The 21615-nt window shown below is 49.9% G+C and overlaps 1 protein-coding gene across 1 annotated transcript in view; it reads right to left on the bottom strand.

Moving 5' to 3' along the window:
- OTOF (otoferlin) overlaps positions 1-21615 on the bottom strand; it is a 103431-nt gene that overhangs the window by 11267 nt on the left and 70549 nt on the right. Inside the window, exons 23-37 of the mRNA XM_059467950.1 lie at positions 20596-20785; positions 17855-17979; positions 17219-17353; positions 16205-16366; positions 14611-14730; positions 12683-12844; positions 11620-11782; positions 9260-9390; positions 8548-8577; positions 7646-7804; positions 6581-6686; positions 4121-4218; positions 3187-3321; positions 2934-3071; positions 143-270 (exon numbers count right to left, since the gene is read on the bottom strand). Of these exons, the coding sequence (XP_059323933.1) occupies positions 143-270; positions 2934-3071; positions 3187-3321; positions 4121-4218; positions 6581-6686; positions 7646-7804; positions 8548-8577; positions 9260-9390; positions 11620-11782; positions 12683-12844; positions 14611-14730; positions 16205-16366; positions 17219-17353; positions 17855-17979; positions 20596-20785 (1982 nt within the window). The remainder of the gene's footprint in view (positions 1-142; positions 271-2933; positions 3072-3186; positions 3322-4120; positions 4219-6580; positions 6687-7645; positions 7805-8547; positions 8578-9259; positions 9391-11619; positions 11783-12682; positions 12845-14610; positions 14731-16204; positions 16367-17218; positions 17354-17854; positions 17980-20595; positions 20786-21615) is intronic.

Here is a 21615-nt window from a genome sequence, read left to right as displayed (position 1 = left end):
GTGGGTTAAATCCCATAAATTATAAAGATAATTAATAAATAAAGATAAATCCAGCTCAAGGAGCAGCCATGGGACACCTCAGCTGCAGGTATGAGGGCTGGCAAGCTCGGGCTCAGCTCAGCAGTTCCAGGCACAGACTTACTTCCCAAAAACAGGGTTCAGCTGCTTGGAGATGTAGTTCTCCTTGTCCTTGATGTCCGTCTTGCCCAGCTTGATGGCGATGTAGGGATCGGCTTTCCCGTTGATGTCAGCTGGGTGGAGGTCCGTGGCCTGCAGGGAACAGGTGGGATGGGTCAGCGCTGTCCACAGCAGACAAGGATTCAGGGATGTGCCCGTTCTCCATCCCTGATCATGGATTTCTCTTTGGGCCAGGTCTTATGAGCTCTCAGAGAAGCCATCACACCCAAGATAGCTCAGCTACCCCAAACAGCATAAAATTAGCAGGATGGCTTCTGCAGTAGTGCTGGAAACAGAAAAAGTCTTAATAAAAGGTAAAATAAAGCTCTTTCAGAGAAAAACCCAAGCTAGGGGCAAGAGGTTCTTGCTCCTTCTAAAAGGAGCAATAATTGCTCCACAAAAGCAATTATTTCCTTAGATAGCTCAGCTACCCGGAACAGCATAAAATTATCAGGATGGCTTCTGAGGTAGTGTTGGAAACAGAAGAAGGTTTAATAAAAGGTAAAATAACAAAGCTCTTACACAGAAAAGCCCAATCCAGGGGCAAGAGGTTTTTGCTCCTGCTAAAACACTCCACAAAAGAGATTATTTCCTGAGATAGTTCAGCTACCAAGAATGGCATAAAATTATCAGGATGGCTTCTGAGGTAGTGTTGGAAAGAGAAAAAGTCTTAACAAAAGGCAAAATAAAGCTCTTTCAGAGAAAAACCTGAATCAGGGGCAAGAGGTTCCTGCTGCTGCTAAAACACCCCACAAAAGCAATTATTTCCTTTGTTCTCTTCTTTTTCTAGTGAATTACCTAGGCGAGACCTCTTGGGCTCTGTCCAGTTGGCAACCCCAGGTCTGAGTTGAAGCCTCAAAGGTGCTATGAGGTGTCCTTTTACAAACTGAGGCGAGAAACTTGTGGGCTTTTTGCCCTTTTAAGCAGACAAAGGATAATTTGGTCACTCCATCACATTCCTACACCCTGAGAACACCCGGCCACTTCAGTCCCTAAACAGAGTGTCTTGGATTGAAATGGGGATGAAATAGTGTCTTGGATTAAACTGGGAATATTCCTGCCTCAGGTAAATCCCTGTCCTGGTTTAGGGAGAGTTTGGAGCTGGCCTTGTCCTGAGATGTCACCACAGTGACCTTTGGAATCTCACCCAAGGCAAGAAAGATGGTGAGGAGGAGACTCTAAGGAAACACCCCCAGCAAAAACCTGGCCAAGATGCCGAGACATCCCTCCCCTTCCCCTTGTGTCTTCTCCATGCTGGATTCTCCCCAGAGAGGGGTGAGGACCCCCAAACTTTCCAGTCCCACCTCCAAGCATGGCACAGATGAGAACACATCCACCCAGTCCTGGCTGGTTTTGGGGTTTGTTGACCAAGCTGGTGTCTGCTATTCCAGCCTGGTGATGGATAGGAGATTCCATATCCCAGAGAACCAGGCTGGTGGGAAATGGAGCCAAAAGTAGGTTCTGTTTGTAACACACTGGGACAAGGTGGTGGCAAAGGGCAGCCCAGGTGCTTCCAGCAGGATGGAAATCCCTCCCAAGAGCCCGGCTGCAGAACCCCACACTTGGGGACAGAGGGATGACCAGTTCAGGGGTCAGGAGGTGATTTTTCCCAGAGCACATTCCACATATAGAGGAAAAAATGTGCATTGGCTGGATCACGTCAGTGATCACAGAAAGCGTGTTCAAGGAGGTGCCATGTCCTTCACAAGGACCTCCTCCTCCTGCCAGATCCCATTCCACCCTTTTTCTCCCATTCTTTCCCATCCTGAACCATCACCAGGGTGGTGGCGTGGCTGTGGAACAAGCCAACACCTCACACTACAGGCTGATCCAAACTATCCATGGGAATTGAGCACCAGGACACACCGGTCCATCCCACCTGCTGGAGAGATATCTCTGGGTCTGGCAGGAGCATGGATGTGTCCTGTTCCCAGTGCTGGGAGCACATGGCCCTGGAGACAGCGTTGGGTCTGGATATCCTGGGATGTCCCTGAACAGCTTGGGATAGTGGGAAGTGTCCCTGCCCACAGCACGGGGTAGAGCAGGATGGACTTTAGGGTCCCTTCCCACCCAAACCATTTCATTCCCATTCCTTCCCACCCAAACCAAGGAGCTGCTTCAGTCCTCAAGCTGCATCCTGTGTCCTGAAGCACTGGTGATGCCTCAGGTTTGGCTTTTATTATTTTTCAGATTCTGTGCTGCTTTAGTGTGTGGGTCTGGGCTTCATATTATGGGATGGTGAGCTCTCTGCACAGAGCAGGGAGACAAAACAATTCCTGCTCCAGCTGGGCACCAAGGACAAATGATCCAAATCTCAGCCAAAGAGCACAAACAACGTGGAATGAAGAGAGAAAAACAAGCAGGGTGGGACTTGATGGGCTAAAGCTGGAATTGGACAATGAACTCCAATAGACAAATGGAGCAGAACTTATAAAAGTGAGAGACCCCATGAGTGGTTGTCCATTTTTCGACCATTTTGGTTCATCTTGGGTTCATTTTGGAACCATTTTGGTTCATCTTGAGTGCAGCCCTGGCTGGGCTCTTGTGCTGCCCTAGGCGGATCCATAGAGGAGATCCTTTTAATAAATCCTTGCTTTATTGCTTAGCTCTGTCCAGTCTCTGTTCCAGGTCAGCCTTCTCAAGGCATCAGTGCTGGAGCATTGGAACTGAATCCCACCATCCCTATGGCACCAGGACCAGCTCCAGGTGGAAGGAAGTGACAGATCCCGCCTGCCACACCCCAAATTCCCACTCACCCTCACAATGTAGACTCGGACCAGCACATTGATAGGGTCATTGCTTGGGATCCCCTGGAACATCCCAAAGGTGGGGTCGTATCCTGCCTCCTTGCTGATGTCATCAGGGAGCGGTACTTTGTAGACACACATGGAGCCCTGGTGCGAAGGAGGGTATGGACCAACTGAGTCCTGCTGCACAGAGCCTCCGTGCAGGCAAACCCATCCCAAAACACCCTCCCCAAAATCCTGGCCAGAATTCCTAACCACTCACCTTGAACCTCCCCACTATCCGCTCCTCCTCCGTGGCATTGTCGTCGTTGTCCCCAATCTTCCCCCGGAGCAAGTTGAAGGTATGCAGCCAATCCTCAAAGTTGTCAAACTCTGATTCCAGTTCTTTGTTGAAGACCTGAGATGAAAAAAAGAAAAAATTACAGGAGGGAATTTGGGATAAAAACAAAGGTGAGGAAAAGATGTGGGGAGTACTCAATCAGCTCAGAAGGAATGAGGGGCGGGACAAGAGGAAATGCCTCAAACTGTGCCAGGGAGGTTCAGATTGGATATTGGGAATAATTCCCTCATGGAAAGGGTGGTCAGGCCTTGGAAGGGGCTGCCAGGGAGGTTTGGAGTCCCCATCCCTGGAGGCGTCCAAGGAATTCCTGGATGTGGCACTGAGTGCTCTGGGCTGGGGACAAGGTGGGGATCAGGCACAGGTGGGACTGGGTGCTCTGGGAGGGCATTTCCAGCCTCAGTGATCCTGGGATTCTGTGAACATGAACACCTCAGCTCCCAGTGGTTAATTTTTCTAGGAAAGAAGAAGGATCTCCAGCATTATTGAATTGGAAAAGGGGAATCTTGGAGCAATAGGTGGGGCCATTGCTCCCCCTCTGTGAAAGATCCAGGTCGAAAGCCTATCTGAACCCCACAAGCACCAAGTGACATGAATCCTGAGAAATCCTTGGGATCACTGAACCAGAGCCCAGCCCTGTCCTGAATCCTGGCTGGGCCAGCAGGAAAACCCTCCCTTGGACCTGGGACACCTCCAAGCTGCCCCAGGGATGAGCCTATCCCAGGACAATCCCTTTTCTCATGATCTCCAGCTATGGAGAGACTCAGGGAAGCCTCACTCCAAGATAAATCCCTAGGAGAGATGTCCCAAAGCACATCATCCCCACAATCAGGTACTTCCTCAGAAGCACCCCCAGTACCTTGAGTTCATCGATCTTCTGCTTGTTCTTCTTCTCGGGGAGCTCCGGGACAGGCTGCTGCTTCTTTTTCTTGTCATCTTTGGGTGCCTTGGACTTGTCTTTGTCCTTGTCCTTATCCTTGTCCTTGTTCTTCACCTGGGCCTTGGAGCCTTTCATGGGAGAGTCACAAAGTTTGGCATCACTCCATGTCTGGGGGGAGCAGTGCAGAGATAGGAGATGGAAAGGAAGGGGGGAGGGAGGGAGGGAGGGAGGCAGGAGGGAAGGAATGGAAATGAGAGTGAGGAGAGGTAGGGAAGATCTAGAAAGGCTTGGATAAGGTCTTCAAAGAAGAGGAGCATGAAAGCTACCAGCTGCCACTGCCTGCAAGTCCCATCCCAGCCCTGACCTGTCATTCCTTGGCTCTGTATCACAGTGTCTCCAGCAGCCTGGAGTTCTCTGTGCAGGGAATTTCAGGGCTGACCTGAGCAGGAATCACTTGGAGGACTACAAAACATCACTTGGAGGACTACAGAACATGGGCAGAGCCCTCTGACAATGGTGACAAAACCTGGTCCTGCCCACAGCAGGAATGGTGTGGCCAGCAGGAGCAGGGAGGTCATTCTGCCCCTGTACCTCGCACTGGTGAGGTCACACCTTGAGTGCTGTGTCCAGTTCTGGCCCATCAGGTTGGGAAGGATGTTGAGAACCTGGGGAGTGTCCAGAGGAGGCAACGAGGCTGGAGAGGGGCTGGGAACACAAACCCTGTGAGGAACCACTGAGGGAGATGGGGGTGTTCAGCCTGGAGAAAAGGAGACTCAGGGGTGCCCTCATCACTCTCTACATCTCCCTGAAAGGCGCCTGTGCTCAGGTGGGGCTGGGCTCTTTCTCCAGCAGCACTGACAGAACCAGAGGACACAGCCTTGAGCCACACCAAGGGAAATTTAGGTTGGATATCAGGAAAAAGTTATTTACAGAAAGGATGATAAAATTCTGGAATGTTCTGCCCGGGGAGGTGGTAGAATCACCATTCCTGGGTGTGTTTAACAAAGCCTGGATGTGGCACTGGGTGCCAGGGTTGAGTTGAGGCATTGGGGATGGGTTGGACTTTACGGTCTTGAAGGTTTCTTCCAACCCAGTGATTCTGTGAATTCTGGGAATTTTGGGAATTCCTGGGGACCAGGGATGTGATGGGGTCACTATCCCTGGATGTGTTTAGCAGAAGCCTGGATGTGGCACTGGCTGCCAGGGTTGAATTGAGGTGTTGGGGCTGGGTTGGACTCAATGATCTTGAAGGTCTCTTCCAACCCAGTGATTCTGTGAATCTTGGGAATTTTCTTCCTCCTACCAGACTTCTCCTGCTTTATGGAGCCTGAGGTGTGGAACCCCAGCCTGGGAATACAGAGGGGACAGTGCTTGATGCTGCTGCCCTTGGATTGTCTAGGACCAGCTGCAGCCACCGTTCACCAGAGTCTCGTTTGGAGCAACCACCAGCCACAGAAAGCTGGGAAGAGGCTGCTGGAAAAGGTGGATTCGAAGGAAACTCCTTCCCCTCTCTGCAATCCCTGTCCCTTGGTGTCTCTGCCAGCTTTCATGAGGGCTGGACATTATCCAGTGATGGGGACAGACAGACAGATGGAAAAACATGGATGAGGAAAGGGGGAAGGAGTGGTAGAGCCAAGGGAAATGGATCATTCTAAAAAGAAATAAAACCCCAGAGGACACCAGTGCAAGCCCAGAAGAATCTGCTCAGAGTTGTCTCAAAGCTCAGTCAGACAAGACCTCATTTTTTCCAGGATACAAAGATTGATCTTCCAAAAGAAACCAGGCTCAGAATTTTACTCAGCTGAAGGGTTTTGCATCACCTGGGCACAACAACAACCCCCTGTCGTGGGGACATGGGGCACATGGAGAACAAGGGTGGAATTCCTCAGGGATACCCTTCCCAGCCCTGCTGGTGGCATGGTCATATGGACAAAGTCATCCTTGACCAGCCACTCCCAGGATCCTTGGCTGGCAAAATTTTTGGGACAAAATGAGTATCCCCGAAATTTAGGCAAGGTCAGAATCCCACCTGACCTACAGATCTGAATTCCTTCAGAGAAAAAAAACATTTATGGCATCATTAATCTCATTATTTTATAAAATGATAATAAGTGAAAAATAATATATAATATAATATAATATAATATAATATAATATAATATAATATAATATAATATAATATAATACATAATAATGTATAAAATTATATAAATTGATAAGTTAGGTGAGAGAACTTGCCCTAAATTGTGAATTTGTATTCACTGCCCACATTAGGACAGCAGACAAAGAGTTCAACATGGAGGGGAAAACCCTGCAAAAACCCACAAAAATTGGCCCTTTTTGGGATAACACAACATACTGGGAGTGTCTGGTTTGTCTGGAGAGCTGAGGCAGATTCTCAGAGGGATGTCCAAGCACTGAGAGGAATTCTGGTCCCACCTTCCCCTGCTGTGTTCCCTCTCTCCCTCCCAGCCTTACCCTCTCCAATCTCCATCTCCTCCTTCTCCTCTGCTTCTGCCGCTGCCGCTTCCTGCTGCCGGAGTTGCTGGGGGAGAAAGGAAACCACTGGATAATAGGAACAATCCTTTCCTGGAAAAGCTGCCCGGGGCAGTGGTGGAGTTCCCATTCCTATGGGGATTTGAAGCCACATGGATGTGGCACTTGGGGACAGAGTGGTGGCCTTGGCAGTACTGAGTAATGGTGGGACTTGATGGTCTCCAAGGGCTTTTGCAGCATGAACAATTTTGGGATTCCATAATTGTTGGAACCCAGGGCACAGGGAATGTTTTTCTGCCTGTCCTGAGAAGTCCTGACCCCCAAGGAGAGCACTGCTTTTAAACTGCATACACGGAAAAAAGCTTCCAGGACTTCGGGATGGATTGGAATCTACGAGTGTGTGAAATAGATAATAGTGAAGTTTATCATGGGGTGAAAAATTTAAGAGTTTTGTGTTTTTAGTATGGAGGTGGATAGGAGACAACATGGAGGATTTTGGTTATTGTCTGATCTCCTTCTTGTCCTTCATCTACTCCATTTTCTGCAGTGTTGGTGGCACAGAGGGATTGGTTAGAAAGAGCCGCAATGCAGATGTTGCATGAACAGACAAATAATTAGTTATTGGTAAAAAGGTAGAAATAAAATATGTTCTAAGATTAATTGGACAAAATAGCTTTAAAAGACCTTGAACCTGTGTGTCTTGTGACTTTTGGTGCCTTTCTCTTTGTATGCTAAGTCTGAGATTTAGAGGGAGTGCTGAGCTTCTGATAAGAGAAAAATAAACAACCACCTGAAAACTGAAAAAACCAAAAGTCCTGTTTGTCTCTCAATTCTGGCACAGAACTTCTTGGGGTATCCCCATCAGGGGGATCCTCAGGGCAGGATGGGGGGGTTTCTACACATAATGAAGCACAGCACCAAGGCTTTGGAAGGAGCTGGAATTAGGGGAGACCTCTCAGGAAGGGAACCATCTCCCCTGGATGCCCCTCCCTGCTGCTCCTCACCCACCTCCTTCATCGTCTCAATGGAAGCGAAGTACTTGGACCACCAGTCCAACATGCTCTCGTCCGGCTCCTCCTCCTCCACTTCCTCCCCACCTCCTCCTCCTCCTCCTCCTCCTCCTCCTCCTTTCTTCTTCTTCTTCTTTTTCTCCTTCTCTTCCTCGGTCTGAAGGGACAAGGGAAGAACAGACAGGGAAGGGGAGGGATCAGGTGAGAGGCAATCATTTCTGGAAGTACCAAAGTGAAGCACCCAAGGAGGGAAAACCCCCCAGATTTGGGAGCCTCATGAACTTTCTCCCTTTCACAGCCACAAAACACCCAAGGGTGACCAAGGTTTTAGAGAAAGTGCCAGAATCATGGAATAGTTTGGATGGGAAGGGACCTTAAAGCTCATCCAATGCCAATCCTGACATCTTCCACCATTCCAGGTCATTCCAAGCCCCATCTAACCTGGCCTTGGATGCTTCCAGAGATGGGGCAGTCCCACAACACCTCCACATTTTCATCATCCTATTTATCTGAGAATTTCCCAGGCTACATCTCTGGAATCTTCCATGGCAAGAGTCAAACTGTGCCCAGCAAAGCACCTTGTGTTCCCTTGGTGGGGAAAGGGAACCTTTCCCAGCTGGTACCCGGTTGTGGTGGGAATATCCAGCATCCCTCCCCCTATACTGGGACAGATGGGATGAGAAATCCTGACCCAAAAGAGCTCCCCAAACTGCAGGGACGAGGCCACTGCCACATCCCTTGAGGGGACAGTGCTGCTGTGTCTCTGTTGTGGCACAGAGGGGTGATGTCCCTGCCTGGCTCAGGCTGGGGTGGGTGCCTGGTCCATCGGAAGTGGCATGGAAGGGCTGGAGAGGGAGCAGTGAGTTGGGAGCAGGGATGCAGAGAAGATCCATCACTTACCACATCCACCTTCACCACTGCATCGGAATTCTGCCGTCCCGGGATGGAAGGGAGCAGAGAGAAGGAGAGTAGGTTAAGGATGCACCCTCAGCTGAGTGCAAATCATCATTCCCAGGGTGGTTTGGGTGGGTAGGGACCTTAAAGCTCATCTCATCCCACTCCCTTCCATGGGCAGGGGCACCTCCCACTATCCCAGGTTGCTCCAAGCCCATCCAACCTGGCTTTGGACACTTCGAGGGCTCCAGGGGCAGGCACAGCTTCTCTGGGAATTCCATCCCAGCCTCTCTCCACCCTGCCAGGGAACAATTCCTCATTCCCAAGATCCCATCCAGCCCTGTCCTCTGGCACTGGGAGCCATTCCCTGTGTCCTGTCCCTCCATGCCTTGTCCCCATTCCATCCCCAGCTCTCCTGAAGGCCCTTCAGGCCCTGCAAGGGGCTCTGAGCTCTCCCTGGGTCCTTCTCCTCTCCAGGTGAGCACCTCCAACTCTCCCAGCCTGGCTCCAGAGCAGAGGGGCTCCAGCTCTTGGAGCATCTTGGCAGGAATCTGTTTTTGTGGAGGAAGCTCTGGAGCAGAAGGGTGGGAGAAAGAGTCGGAATTCCCATTCTGGGCACAAAAATGGGCACAGGCACACTGCCTCCCCAATTCAGGCTGAAATCCTTCAGAAATCCACAATTCCATGAGGAAAGAGGTGCTGCCACATGGATACTCACAGCTTCCAGCTTCACCATCGTGTCCATCTTCTTGATGGGGACCTCAGGTTCCATGTTGACCACAATCTCCCCTGTGGGGCGAGAGCGATGGGCCCTGCTGGTCATGGCCAGGTAGCCGTTGAGGTGTTTGGCTGGACAGAGGACAGAAAAGGAGAAAGAGCAAGGGAGAGGGACAGTGGAGAAGAGATACTGACAGTTCAGGTGAGACCCTGTAGGATTCAGGCCAGAAAGTGAGAATTTAGGCAAGATCTTACAGGAATCAGGCCAGAAATTGAGTTCAGGTGAGATCCTACAGGATTCAGGCTGGGAACCAAGAGTTTAGTTGAGATCCTATAGGATTCAGGCCAAAAAGTGAGAGTTCAAGTGAGATCCTACAGGATTCACTTGAACAGCCTAGGAACTGAGATTTCAAGTGAAATCCTGTAGGATTCAGGCCAGAAACTGAGAGTTAAGTTGAAATCCTACAGGATTAAGGTCAAAAACTGAGATTTCAAGTGAGATCCTACAGATTCAGGCCAGAAGATGAGCTCAGGTGAGATCCTACAGGACTTAGGCCAGAGCACAGTGGGACCACCTTGTTTGGAGCAGTGGAAATGAGCACAGAGCCTTCAGCAGGACCAAAATCCCACCAAAGAGCAAAGGAAGGTGGAAGAAAAGCAGGAAATATCCAAAGGAGAAGAGGCAGAGAAGATTGTCCTGAAAGCCTCCGGTGGCTGGGACACAACACCTAGTCCAGGTTTAGGGATTGGGAATGGGATCATGCTGGGAAGGGCTGTAGGGATTAGGGATGGGATCATACCGGGCAGCAAGGATTAGGAATGGGATCATGCTGGGAAGGACAGTAGAGATTAGGAATGGGATCATGCTGGGAAGGAAAGTAGGAATTAGGAATAGGATCAGACTGAGAAGGTTGAGAGGGAAATTAGGGATAAGGAATGGGATCATTCTGGGAAGAACAGTGGGGATTACAAATGGATCATGCTGGGAAGACTGGTAGGGATTAGGAATGAGATCATGCTGGGAAAAACAGTCAGGATTAGGAATGGGATCATATTGGGAAGAGGAGTAGGGATTAGGAATGGGATCGTGCTGGAGAGTAGGAATTAGGAATGGGATCATATTGGGAAGAGGAGTAGAGATTAGGAATGGGATCGTGCTGGAGAGTAGGGATTAGCAATGGGATCATACTGGGAAGGGCAGAGGGACCAGACTTGTCTTTGGGAATCTCGCCCAGCCTCCAGCCCCAAAACTGGGAGGAGAGGACTAATTCCCAAGGCTCCCAAGTCCTCGGCTGCTGAGATGGGTGGGAAGTGGGTCTGGGATGGGTTTTCCTGCAGGTGCTGATGGATTGGGGTGGTTGGGGTCTGGAGGGGCCTGGACCTCTGATCTTTACAGCCACCACAGGGGCTGAGTGTGGCCAAATCCTGCCCCAGTCCTGAGGAACATCTGAGGACTTGAGTCCTAAGATGCAAGATGCTGGAGGTAAACCTTGTTGGAGCTTGGGGTATAGGGAATATATTTTTGTTTGTTTTGAGAAGTTTTGATTTTTTGAAGAATGCTGGTTTTAATCTTGGTTTATGGAGAAAGTTTCTAAGACTTTGGGATAAATTGGAATTTATGAATGGGTAAAATGGACATAGGAATTTATAGGTGTGTAAAATAGATAGTTTATTATAGGTTGAAAAAGCTTAGACTTTTGGGTTTTAGTACAGAGGTGGGTAGGAGATAAGATGAACTATTTTGGGTGTTGTTTGATCTCCTTTTTGTTTTTAATTTATTCTGTTTTTTATAGTGTTGGAAGTATGAAGCGATTGGTTAGAAAGAATCACAATGTAGATGTGGTGTAGGTAAACAAATAATCAGTTATTTGTAGAAATAAAGTATGTTTTAAGAATTAATTAAATAAAATAGTTTTAAAATACTTTAAATTTGTGGTTTGTAACTTTTAGTGGGTTTTTTAATATGCTAAGTCTAAGATGTAAATAGTATATATAAATATAAGTGCATAGATAGATATATAGTGCATAGATAGATATATCCACATAAGTAGATATATTGATATATAGTGTATATATAAATAGTGTATAGAATTTTTAATTAGAGAAAAATAAACAATAATGTGAGAATCAAAAGACTAAAAATCCTATTTGTTTTTCACTTTTACCACAAAAAATTTTAGGGGCATCCTCACACCGCTTGGAACCACAAAACTGCTGAAGTTGGGGTTTTCTTGGAGTTCTGGACCCAAAACCAGAATTTCTGCGGGTTAGCCAACCATCTCACGGTCTCACAGCCCATCCCACCTCCCTCTTCTCCCCGTGGACATTCCAGACCAGGTCCCTGTGTCCCAATCCTGGTACCTGCCATGTTCCAGTGCTGGGCTTTCTTGTCAGGCGGGCGGTAGATGAACTTGCGGAGGGAGCTGACGGTGTGGGAGCCCACCAGGGTGTAGCGCCCAAAGGCGCGGCAGTCCACCACACGGATGTTCAGGGGCGGGTGCAGCAGCTCGTTCTCAGGGAGGTCCTGGGGAGCAGGGCAGGGGTGGTCATCAGGGAATGAGAGTGCGTGGTTTGGGGGTTGGGAAAGGCAGGTGGGATTGGGAATGGGATTGTGCTGGGAAGGGCAGTAGGGGATAGGAATGGGATCATATTGGGAAGGGAGTGGGGATTAGGAATGGGATCATATTGGGAAGGGCAGTAGGGGTTAGGAATGGGATCATGCTGGGGAGAAGGGGTTAGGAATGGAATCCTGCTGGAAAAGACAGTAGGGATTAGGAATGGGATCAGAGTGGGAAGAATGGTCAGGATCAGGAATGGGATCATACTGGGAAAAACAGGAGAGATTAGGAATGGGATCATACTAGGGAGTAGGGATTAGGAATGTGATCAAACTGGGAAAACCAGTAGAGATTAGGAATGGGGTCATGCTCAGAAGGAAAGTTGGGATTGGGAATGGGATCACATTGGGAAGGGCAATAGGAATCAGGAATGGGATCCTGCTGGGAAGGGCCGTAGAGATTAGGAATGGGATTGTACTGGGAAAAACAGTAGAGACTAGGAATGGGATCATACTGGGGAGTAGGGATTAGAAATGGGATCATGCTAAGAAGGGCAGTAGGGATTAGGAATGGGATTATACTGGGAAAGACAGTAGGGATTATAAATGAGATCATTCTGGGAATGACAGTAGAGATTAGGAATGGGATCTTGCTGGGAAGGGCAGTGGGAATCAGAACTGGCATCATGCTAGAGGAAGAAGTCCAGAGCTGCTCCAGCAAAATGTGGCTTGGGAGACCTCAGGTGAAGGATAGGTGTCCATGTGCTTCATTGTTTTGGGAAAACTAGAGCAAAGGGCTTGGAGCCATGGTGGGCTCCAGAAATTACGGGTTCCAGCTGAGGGATCAGAGGGAAGGGCCACACTCACCACCTCGAACCACTTGACCAAAGTGCTGAAGTTGGGGTTTTTCTTGTAGTTCTGGATCAGGGCAGACTGGACGCCCTTCCCGGCACACTCGATGTCCACACGGGGCCGGTCCACCTGGGCCAGGTTCACTCTCTTCAGGTCCCTGAGCCCCCAGAATAAGATCTAGGGCAGGAAGAGAAGGAGGAGGAGGAGGGAGCATGTGAATGTGAGAGGGATGATCCCTGGGAGCTGATTGAGGAGGAGGAGGGAGAATGTGAATGTGAGAGGGATGGTCCCTGGGAGCTGGTTCTCCATGGAAAGGGATCCCACTGCTGATGTCATCACAGGGCAGTGGTGGATCCCTGAGGTGTCCCCTCCTGACACCCTGCAGCCCAAGACCTCCATCCTGTTGCCCTCGGCATTTTCCTGCTTTTCTCCTTTCCTGGCCTTTTCCTGCCCTGGGAATCCAGCTCTGTCCATCTGTGGTGGCTCTGGATCCAGCACTGATATCCCCCCATTGTCCCCATGGGATCAGTGTCACTGAGGAAACTTCCCTGTCCCTACCTGGGATAACAGACTGCCACCATCCAAATTTCCCCAAAATGGAGATTTCCCCACTTCCTTATTCCCCATGGCTGAATTAAAATTATGAGGAACATTTATTGTGATGCAAACATGTGGAGAACCAGGAGCCAAAATCTCTTTGGAGACCTGGTCAGTGGTACCTCACCTGAGCAGAGACACCTTCACTCAGGGCTGAGATGTGCCCTGAACATCCCTGTGGGCCTTGACTGGGTCACGGATGTCCACCAGGACCTCCAAAGGACACATCACAAAATCATGGAATAATTTGGAAAAGCCCTTCAGGACCATCGAGTCCAACCTGTGACCTGTCCCCACCTTGTCTCCAGCCCAGAGCACTCAGTGCCACATCCAGGCCTTCCCTGGACACCTGCAGGGATGGACACTCCAAACCTCCCTGGGCAGCCCCTGCCAAAGCCTGACCACTCTTTCCATGGAGAAATTCCTCCTGATGTCCAACCTGAGCCTGCCCTGGCCCAGCCTGAGGCCATTTCCTCTTGTCCTGTCCCTGTTCCCTGGGCACAGCCCGATTCCCCCCTGGCTGTCCCCTCCTGTCAGGGACTTGTGCAGAGCCACAAGGTCCCCCCTGAGCCTCCTTTTCTCCAGGCTGAGCCCCTTCCCAGCTCCCTCAGCCTCTCCTGGGGCTCCATTCCCTTCCCAGCTCCCTCAGCCCCTCCTGGGGCTCCATTCCCTTCCCAGCTCCCTCAGCCCCTCCTGGGGCTCCATTCCCTTCCCAGCTCCCTCAGCCCCTCCTGGGGCTCCATTCCCTTCCCAGCTCCCTCAGCCCCTCCTGGGGCTCCATTCCCTTCCCAGCTCCCTCAGCCCCTCCTGGGGCTCCATTCCCTTCCCAGCTCCATTCCCTTCTCTGGACACGCTCCAGCCCCTCCAGGTCTCTCCTGTCACGAGGGGTCCAGAGCTGCCCCCAGCACTGGAGGTGCCCCAGCAGTGCCAACACAGGGGACAGGCACTGCCCTGCATTGTGCCCACACTATTTTGGATACAAAATTCTCCTTTAGATATCCATGGATACATGAGGGTCTTCCCATCCTCGTTTCCTGAGGTTGATGGGATAGAGAACACCTGAGCTACAGGATTGCTTTGGGAACAGATGGTCCCGCTCCATGTCCATCTCTAACATTCCCTGAGCTGCATCTCAGCCCAGGTGCTGCTCACTCGCCGTCCAGCCCAGGTTTGACAGCAAGGAATGATCCAATTCTCTGGATTCCCTGTATTTTTTAGGGATGCTGCAGCCTGATTCCCAGAACAGCCATGACAGACAGATTCTTGACTCCCAGCCCCCTCTTGCCCTTCCAACACCCTTGGAGATTTTCTCCAGCCCCACAATGCTCCACATGGACATTGGTTACCTCCACTCTGTATCTGCTCAGCACCGGCCGAATTCCCAGAGGCACCGGCAGGATGGGACCTTGGTCCATGTCTGTGGGGCCGTCGATGGGGGGCAGGTCCGATTTACCCCCAGGGCCAATCTGGAAGAGATGGATCACTGGTTAGGATCTGCTCCTCTGAGCTGCTGGGAAGCAGTTTTTGGTCCTTCTCACAGAATTGTGGAATCACAGATTGGTTTGGGTTGGAAGGGACCTCAAAGATCAGCTTGTTCCAACCTCTGCCATGGACAGAGACAGATTCCAGAGGGAGCTGGGCTGTGTCTTCAGCTGGATCTGGTTCCAGTTGTTGGATCTGGGGTGTCTCAGAGGGCTGAGAGCCCAGGGCAGGTGCTTTGGGAGGAGGAAAACACAGGAGCAGAAGGTGCTGGGAATCCCACACAGAACAGTCTCCAGAGCAATCCAAACTTCTCAGCCCACCAATGCAGCCCATCCCAGGGCTGTTCCATCCCAGAATTGCACCTGCTGGGCTGTGTGTGAGGAAATGGAGATGTGGTCCCAGATCTCAACCCAGGAGCAGGTTTAAGGTCTCATTTCCAGCCCAGGGCTCAGTAAAGATCAAATATCTCATATGAGCCATTCCCCAAGTCCAAGGAAAATTGGGAGAAAAAGGCTTGGATGAGCACCTGCCCTGGCAGAAAAAGGAGATGGGGAAAAGCATTTCAGTGGATAGAGCACACAGCAAAAAAGTGGAAGAATTTAACTCTGTTATTGCCCCAGACTATGAATCACTGAATGGTTTGTGCTGGGAGGGACTTTAAAGACTATTGAATTCCAACTCCTGCCATGGGCAGGGACAGATTCCAGAGGGAGTTTGGCCATATCTCAGCTGGATCATCTGGTCCCAGTTGTTGGATCTGGGGTGTCTCAGAGGGCTGAGAGTCCAGGGCAGGTGCTTTGGGAGGAGGAAAACACAGGAGCAGAAGGTGCTGGGAGTTCCACACAGAACAGTCTCCAGAGCAATCCAAACTTCTCAGCCCACCAATGCAGCCCATCCCAGAGCTGTTCCATCCTGGAATTGCACCTGCTGGGTTGTGTGTGAGGAAATGGAGATGTGGTCCCAGAGCTCAACCCAGGAGCAGGTTTAAGGTCCCATTTCCAGCCCAGGGCTCAGTAAAGATCAAATATCACAGGTGAGCTATTCCCTCAGTCCAAGGAAAACTAGAAGGAAAGGGCTTGGATGAGCACCTGCCCTGGCAGAAAAGGAGGTGGGAAAAGCATTCCAGTGGATGGGACACGAGGCACAAAAGTGGAAGAATTTAACTCTGGTACTGCCCCCTGCCATGTGGTTGGAATTCAAGGGTCTTTGAAGTCCATGCCACCTTTCCAGGCGGCTCCAAGCCCCATCCCACCTGGCCTTGGACCTTTCCAGGTGTCTCTGATGAGCAACAAGTGGTTGATCATCCAAGGGGAACTACAAGGGTCCAGCAGACCAACGACCAGGCGAATAGAGGGGCAGCTATTCCCAGTTATTCAGAGTTACCCAATTCTCTGTAAGTTAACCCCTCTCCCTTCCAACCCTGCATCCATTCTTCCCATCCCTTTGTCCCACTGGTACCTGGAGCAGCTCAAAGGCAGCCAGCAGGTCCCCGGCTGTGGCGTTGCCACGGTAGATCTGGTAATATTCCAGCTGCGGTGGGAAGCGTGGCGGGCAGTACTCCTCATCTGACATCTTCACCACTGGCTTGGCAAACGTCCGGCCCATGAAGTCAGCTTTTCCCTAGGGAAAGAGCCATTGGGGTTGGGGTTCCAACATGGGAATTCTAAATTTAGCCCTGTGGTTCTCTCCAGGAGAATTTGAGGTTCGGAATCCAACATGAGAATTCCAAAATTAGCCCCATGGTTCTCTCCAGGAGCACTTGGCGTTGGGGGTCCAACATGAGAATTCCAGATTTAGCCCTGTGGTTCTCCTCAATAGCACTCGGTGTTGGGGTTCCAGCATGGGAATTCGAAGATTAGCCCCATGGTTCTCCCCAGGAGCCCTTAAGATTGGGAATCCGGCATGAGAATGCCAAGATTAGCTCTGTGGTTCTCCTCAGGAGCACTTGAAGTTGGGGATCCAACATGGGAATTCCAAATTGAGCCCCATGGTTCTCCCCAAAAGCACTTGGGGTTGGGAATCCAACAGGGGAATTCCAAAATCAGCCCTGTGAATCTCCTTCAGGGCACTTGGGATTGGGGATCCAGCACAGAAATTCCAAATTAACCCTGCAATTCTCTCCATCGTGGTCGAAACAGGAATGGGATCAATACTGTGGCCTTGGGATGCCAAAGCTCAGGGATAACTTTCAGTCCTGACTCCTTGAAGGAGGTTTGGGACAGCTGAAGATTGGGACAGCAAGGAGACCGGGGATGAGCACTTTTCCCAAATGGAAACCCTCCTTGGCTACAGCCTCTTTCTTCCCTCTCCAAAAACAAGATTCGTCTGAGATTCATGAGCAGTAGAGGCTCCGTGGGAGATTTGGAAGGAGCATTCTCCATGGATCAGGGAAAAACTCCCCAAATCCTCTGCCTCCAAATCTGGACAGATCCTGGCTTCCAAACCACGCACAATTCCCTGGGATTTTCTCACCACAGTGTCCTGATCGTAGATCTCGATGACGATGATGGGAGGGTCATCCCGCATCTCGTGAGCTTCCCCATACAGCTCCACGTTGTCGAACACCAGGAGCTGGTCCCAGGTCGGACACAGGGTCTCATTGAGAACCTGGGGAAATGGGAGAGATTCCTACTGCTCCAGGAATGGACCAGGGTCCTGGGAAAGGGTGGCAGATAGGGTTGCTGTGTGTTTTTTGGATTGGGAATCACCCAGGGATTCTTCTGAGGAAGAAAATCCATTTGCAGATGAGCAGAGCTGGGTTATTCCCAGGCTTCCTAAAGCTTGGCAACCCTTGGACTGGGAAGGGAAGACTAAAAAAATCACTTTAATATGACCCAGTTCTGCCAAAACTGGCAGAAAATCACTGGGAAACACAAGTAATCATATAGAATCGTGGGGAATTGCAGCCACCAGGATGTGGGACAAAAATTGGGAAGGGGCTCCTGAGGAGAGATCTCCTGGAAACCAGCAGTGCCCAGTTCCAGAGCTGCTGGGGTCCTCCTACCGCAGGAGCCCAGGACCAGCCTGATCTTCATTGATGGCATCTGTGCCACGGGAACTTACAGAGCCAGCCATTCCCACACCCCCAGGAATCCCAGGAATGTTCACCTCAGTGCACTGGCTCTGGGAGATGAAGAAGACCCGAGCAAAGGGATCTGAGAGGCCGCTGCTGTCGGCTGCGAACAAACTCCTGGCTTGGTACATGTGGGCTCGCAGCTGGAACACCTGTTTCTCTGGAAGAGAGAGGGAGTAGGATGGGATGGGATGGGATGGATGGCCTTTGGGTTCCTGTCCACATATAGATGCTCGTGTTGAATCATAACTTTAAAGGGTTAAGATTTTAGCTGAAGGTTAGAACTAGTTCATATTGAAGTTAGATGCACCAACGATAGGTTAATGATTATTAGATGCTTAAGCTAAAATTAATTGTTATATTATGAGCTCATTTGTATAAGGAAGTGGAGCAAGTGAACCATTATAGGAACATACTACGTTGGGAAGGACGAAAGTTTGATGAGAAAATCTCACACATATGTATGCTTGGCAGAAAGATTTTTGAATATAGAACCTGAAGAAGTAATAGAGATGGAAGCAAGTTTTGATATAGAAGAAAAGAATTGCTGAGCCAGTCCTACTGGATAAGCAAGGAGGCAAAGGGTTTGTTAGAAAGGGTTTTTATGACTTGGAGCAAAGGATAAACCCACCTGAAACAAGATGTTTTTACCAAGCAGAAAGAGAGCACAGGCAAACAAGCCTGCCAATGTGGCAAGTAGAAAAAAGGTCTCAGAATTTTCCACTGCAAGAAAACTGAAAAACAACTTCTAGCTTAAACTGTAATGTACTGACTGTTAGTGACAGAACAGTAACATGAATATGGTAATTATAGTAGTTATTATAGGCTATAGGTAAAAGTTAAGGTATAGATTGGTTCTGCTGTATTAAGATGCTCAGCAAAGAAAAGAATATAATGCATTTGTAGCCAAAATTAGAGTCTTCAGGCTTGTCTGGAGTTGACAGCTGTAGGCACAGGCTCTGTTGCCCACAGCCTTGGACTGCTGTAACTCCTGGATGTAATAAACTGCACTTTGAAGAGCTGCCTGGAGTCCTGCATCTCTCATTTGAGCTTTTACAGTGGCGCCCAACGTGGGGCACCATTAGTAAGAGCCTGAATGAGGGATGTGGGTCTGCAGGCCTGCCTGCAGCTGGAGCTGACAGCTGCATGCACAGACTCTGCCACCCACAACCTGGACTGCTGTAACATCTTGGATACAATAAATTCCATTTTGAAGAGCTGCCTGGAGTCCTGCATCTCTCATTTAAGCTTTTACAGTGGCACCCAACGTGGGGCACCATTAGTAAGAGCCTGAATGAGGGATGCAGGACTCCAGGCCAGCCTGCAGCTGGAGCTGACAGCTGTGGGCGCAGGCTCTGCCACCCACAACCCTGGACTGCTGTAACATCCTAGATGTAATAGACTCCATTTTGAACAGCTGCCTGGAGTCCCACATCCCTCATTTCGGTTCTTACTCTACTGAAATCAGTAGAATAATGCCCAGCACCTGGACTCTGTGTCAATCCATCATGATGCAGGGGAGTTTGAATCATGCCAGAGGGTCACAGAGACCTGACCAAGACCTTGCTGACTTCATCCCTGGGACCACCGACCCAATTCTAGACCATTGACCCAATTCAAGAGAAGAACTGTACATTCGTAAAGGACTAATAACCTCATCTTAATACAAAGTGGGGATGGGAGGTGCTGGGGTTGTGCACATGTATTAATTTGGGAAATCAATAGAAGGCAAAAATCCTTGTGGGGTGCGGTCACGCATTGTGGGGACAACCTCCTTGCTGCCCGCCAGTGTAATAAACACACCACTTTCTACCTTTGACTAATTAGAGAGTCTTTGTCTGTGATTTTTGGTTTTAATGATTCAGTATCCCCATTCCTCTGTTTAGCCCAGAAATAATTTTTGCACTTTTAAGATTGGTTCTGAGGGCCAAGGTGGGGAAGAAGAAGTGTTCACTTTGTTTTCAGACACTGCACTCACTCCTCTACATCTCTGCTCCTGGACTGTGCTGTCTGTGGGTGGACAGACAGCAGGACAGAGCTCTCCTTTGCCTTTAGTTAGTTTTTAGCTAGCTGAGGCAAAGAAGTTCCCTGGACTGTGGTTTTTTCTTTTCTTTGGAGCTGTTTAAATCTGCTCTGGACTGAACACCCAGAGGAGCACCAGCAGCTCCACCAGTGGCTCACTGGGCTGGGCCTGGGCTGTGGCATTTCCAGTGCCAGAGGGACTGATAAGAGACTGAGTGAGCTGAGCTACAGCCCACAGAGGGACTTTCTGAGTCTGTCATCTCTTTTGGAGCAGTCAGAGGTTTTATTGTTTGATATTGTTCATTCTTTGTGTGCTGGTTAATGCTTTGCCTGTTAAATAAATTTTTTTTTCCACTTTTTTCCAAGGAAATATTTTCCTGAACTGAATGCGGGAGGGGCCACTTAAATCTGCTTTCTAGAGGAAGCCCCTTTGGAGGTTCTCTCCTAGATTTGTCCTAAACCAGGACAGAGCCCATCCAAGGCACGTCTCAGGAGCCTGGATTTGCTTGTGGCTGAAGGATCTCAACTCAAAGCATGAATCCCAAATGGATATGGAATTTCCTTGGCATTCTGCTTGTTGTGCGCACAACAACTCTGAACAGGTTTGGGATGAAGGGACACAATTCCCACCCCTATCTCTCATGGGACAACCAAAACAATGTCCCCCTTGGCTCCTGGAAGCCCTTGGAGCAGGAGATGTCCAGCCTGGCTCCCTCCCACTCCCTCCATGCCCCATCCCATGGGAACTCCTTACTGGTGTACAGGAGGCTGATGGGTGGGAAGGAGGGCAGGTTTTGTCCTCGGGGGGTTTTCTTCTCCTCGAACCCACAGGGGAGGCCGCTCAGGAAGTCCTTGCGCTGCTTGTTGAGGCCCAGCCACAGGTAGATCTCCATCTTGGCCTGGACTGTCCAGCCAGCAGGGCCGAAGCCCCTCTTCCCAGGGAGCTGAGCACAAGGAACAGAAGAGTTCACATGGATATCGGGAATATGGACAGACAGACCCCTCTTGGAGCACCCAACCTCTTTGGGGCATTGTGCTGCTGTTCCTTAAACCCAAGGATCCTTTGGGTGACACTGCTCTGGCTCAGGCATTGTCCTCTTCCCACTGCGGTTTCATTTTCTAGAGTGTCTTAGGTTGGAAATGCAAGGTGTGGCTGGGGGTGTGTATTCTATTTTCCATCTGTTAGAGGTGGGGCTGTTATCCTCTGTTCATTGGGCAGTTTTCTTTACCTCTTTCACAACCACTCCTCCCTCCAGGAGGTCTCTTCTGTTCATGGGCCATTCATTATTCATTATCTTCTGTTAATGGGCCAGTGAGTGCCCTGCATGGCTGATAAAATTCCATCACCCTATTGGGAGATGCTCCACCCAGGGGGAGGAGCCAAGCATTCCTACCTGGATACAATCTGACTTTTGGAACATCACAGCAGCCTTTGCCCACTGCATTCCCAGAGGAGCAGCTTTCTTCTCCCCTGCATTCCCAGAGGGAGACCAGGCCCATCTCCAGCAGCCCTGGAGCTGCAGCGGAAAACTCCCCCCTTGTGCAGGATCCCTGCTGCAGCAGAACCACAGCTGGCACTGCAGGAGGGCTGAGCCACCATGGCATGGGACTGTGCCACCACCCTGACACACAGGGGGTCAGGGCCTATTCTGACTCTGTCAGTGTTGTTTTGTATTATTTTATTTTATTTTATTTTATTTTATTCCTTAATAAAGAATTGTTATTCCTGCTCCCATATCTTTGCCTGAGAGCCCTTTAATTTCAAAATTACAAT

This window comes from Ammospiza nelsoni, chromosome 3, assembly GCF_027579445.1.
Source record: "Ammospiza nelsoni isolate bAmmNel1 chromosome 3, bAmmNel1.pri, whole genome shotgun sequence".
NCBI classification, from domain to species: Eukaryota; Metazoa; Chordata; class Aves; order Passeriformes; family Passerellidae; genus Ammospiza; species Ammospiza nelsoni.
Note: the sequence above shows the minus strand (reverse complement) of the source record. Positions and strands in the feature narration are given on the sequence as shown.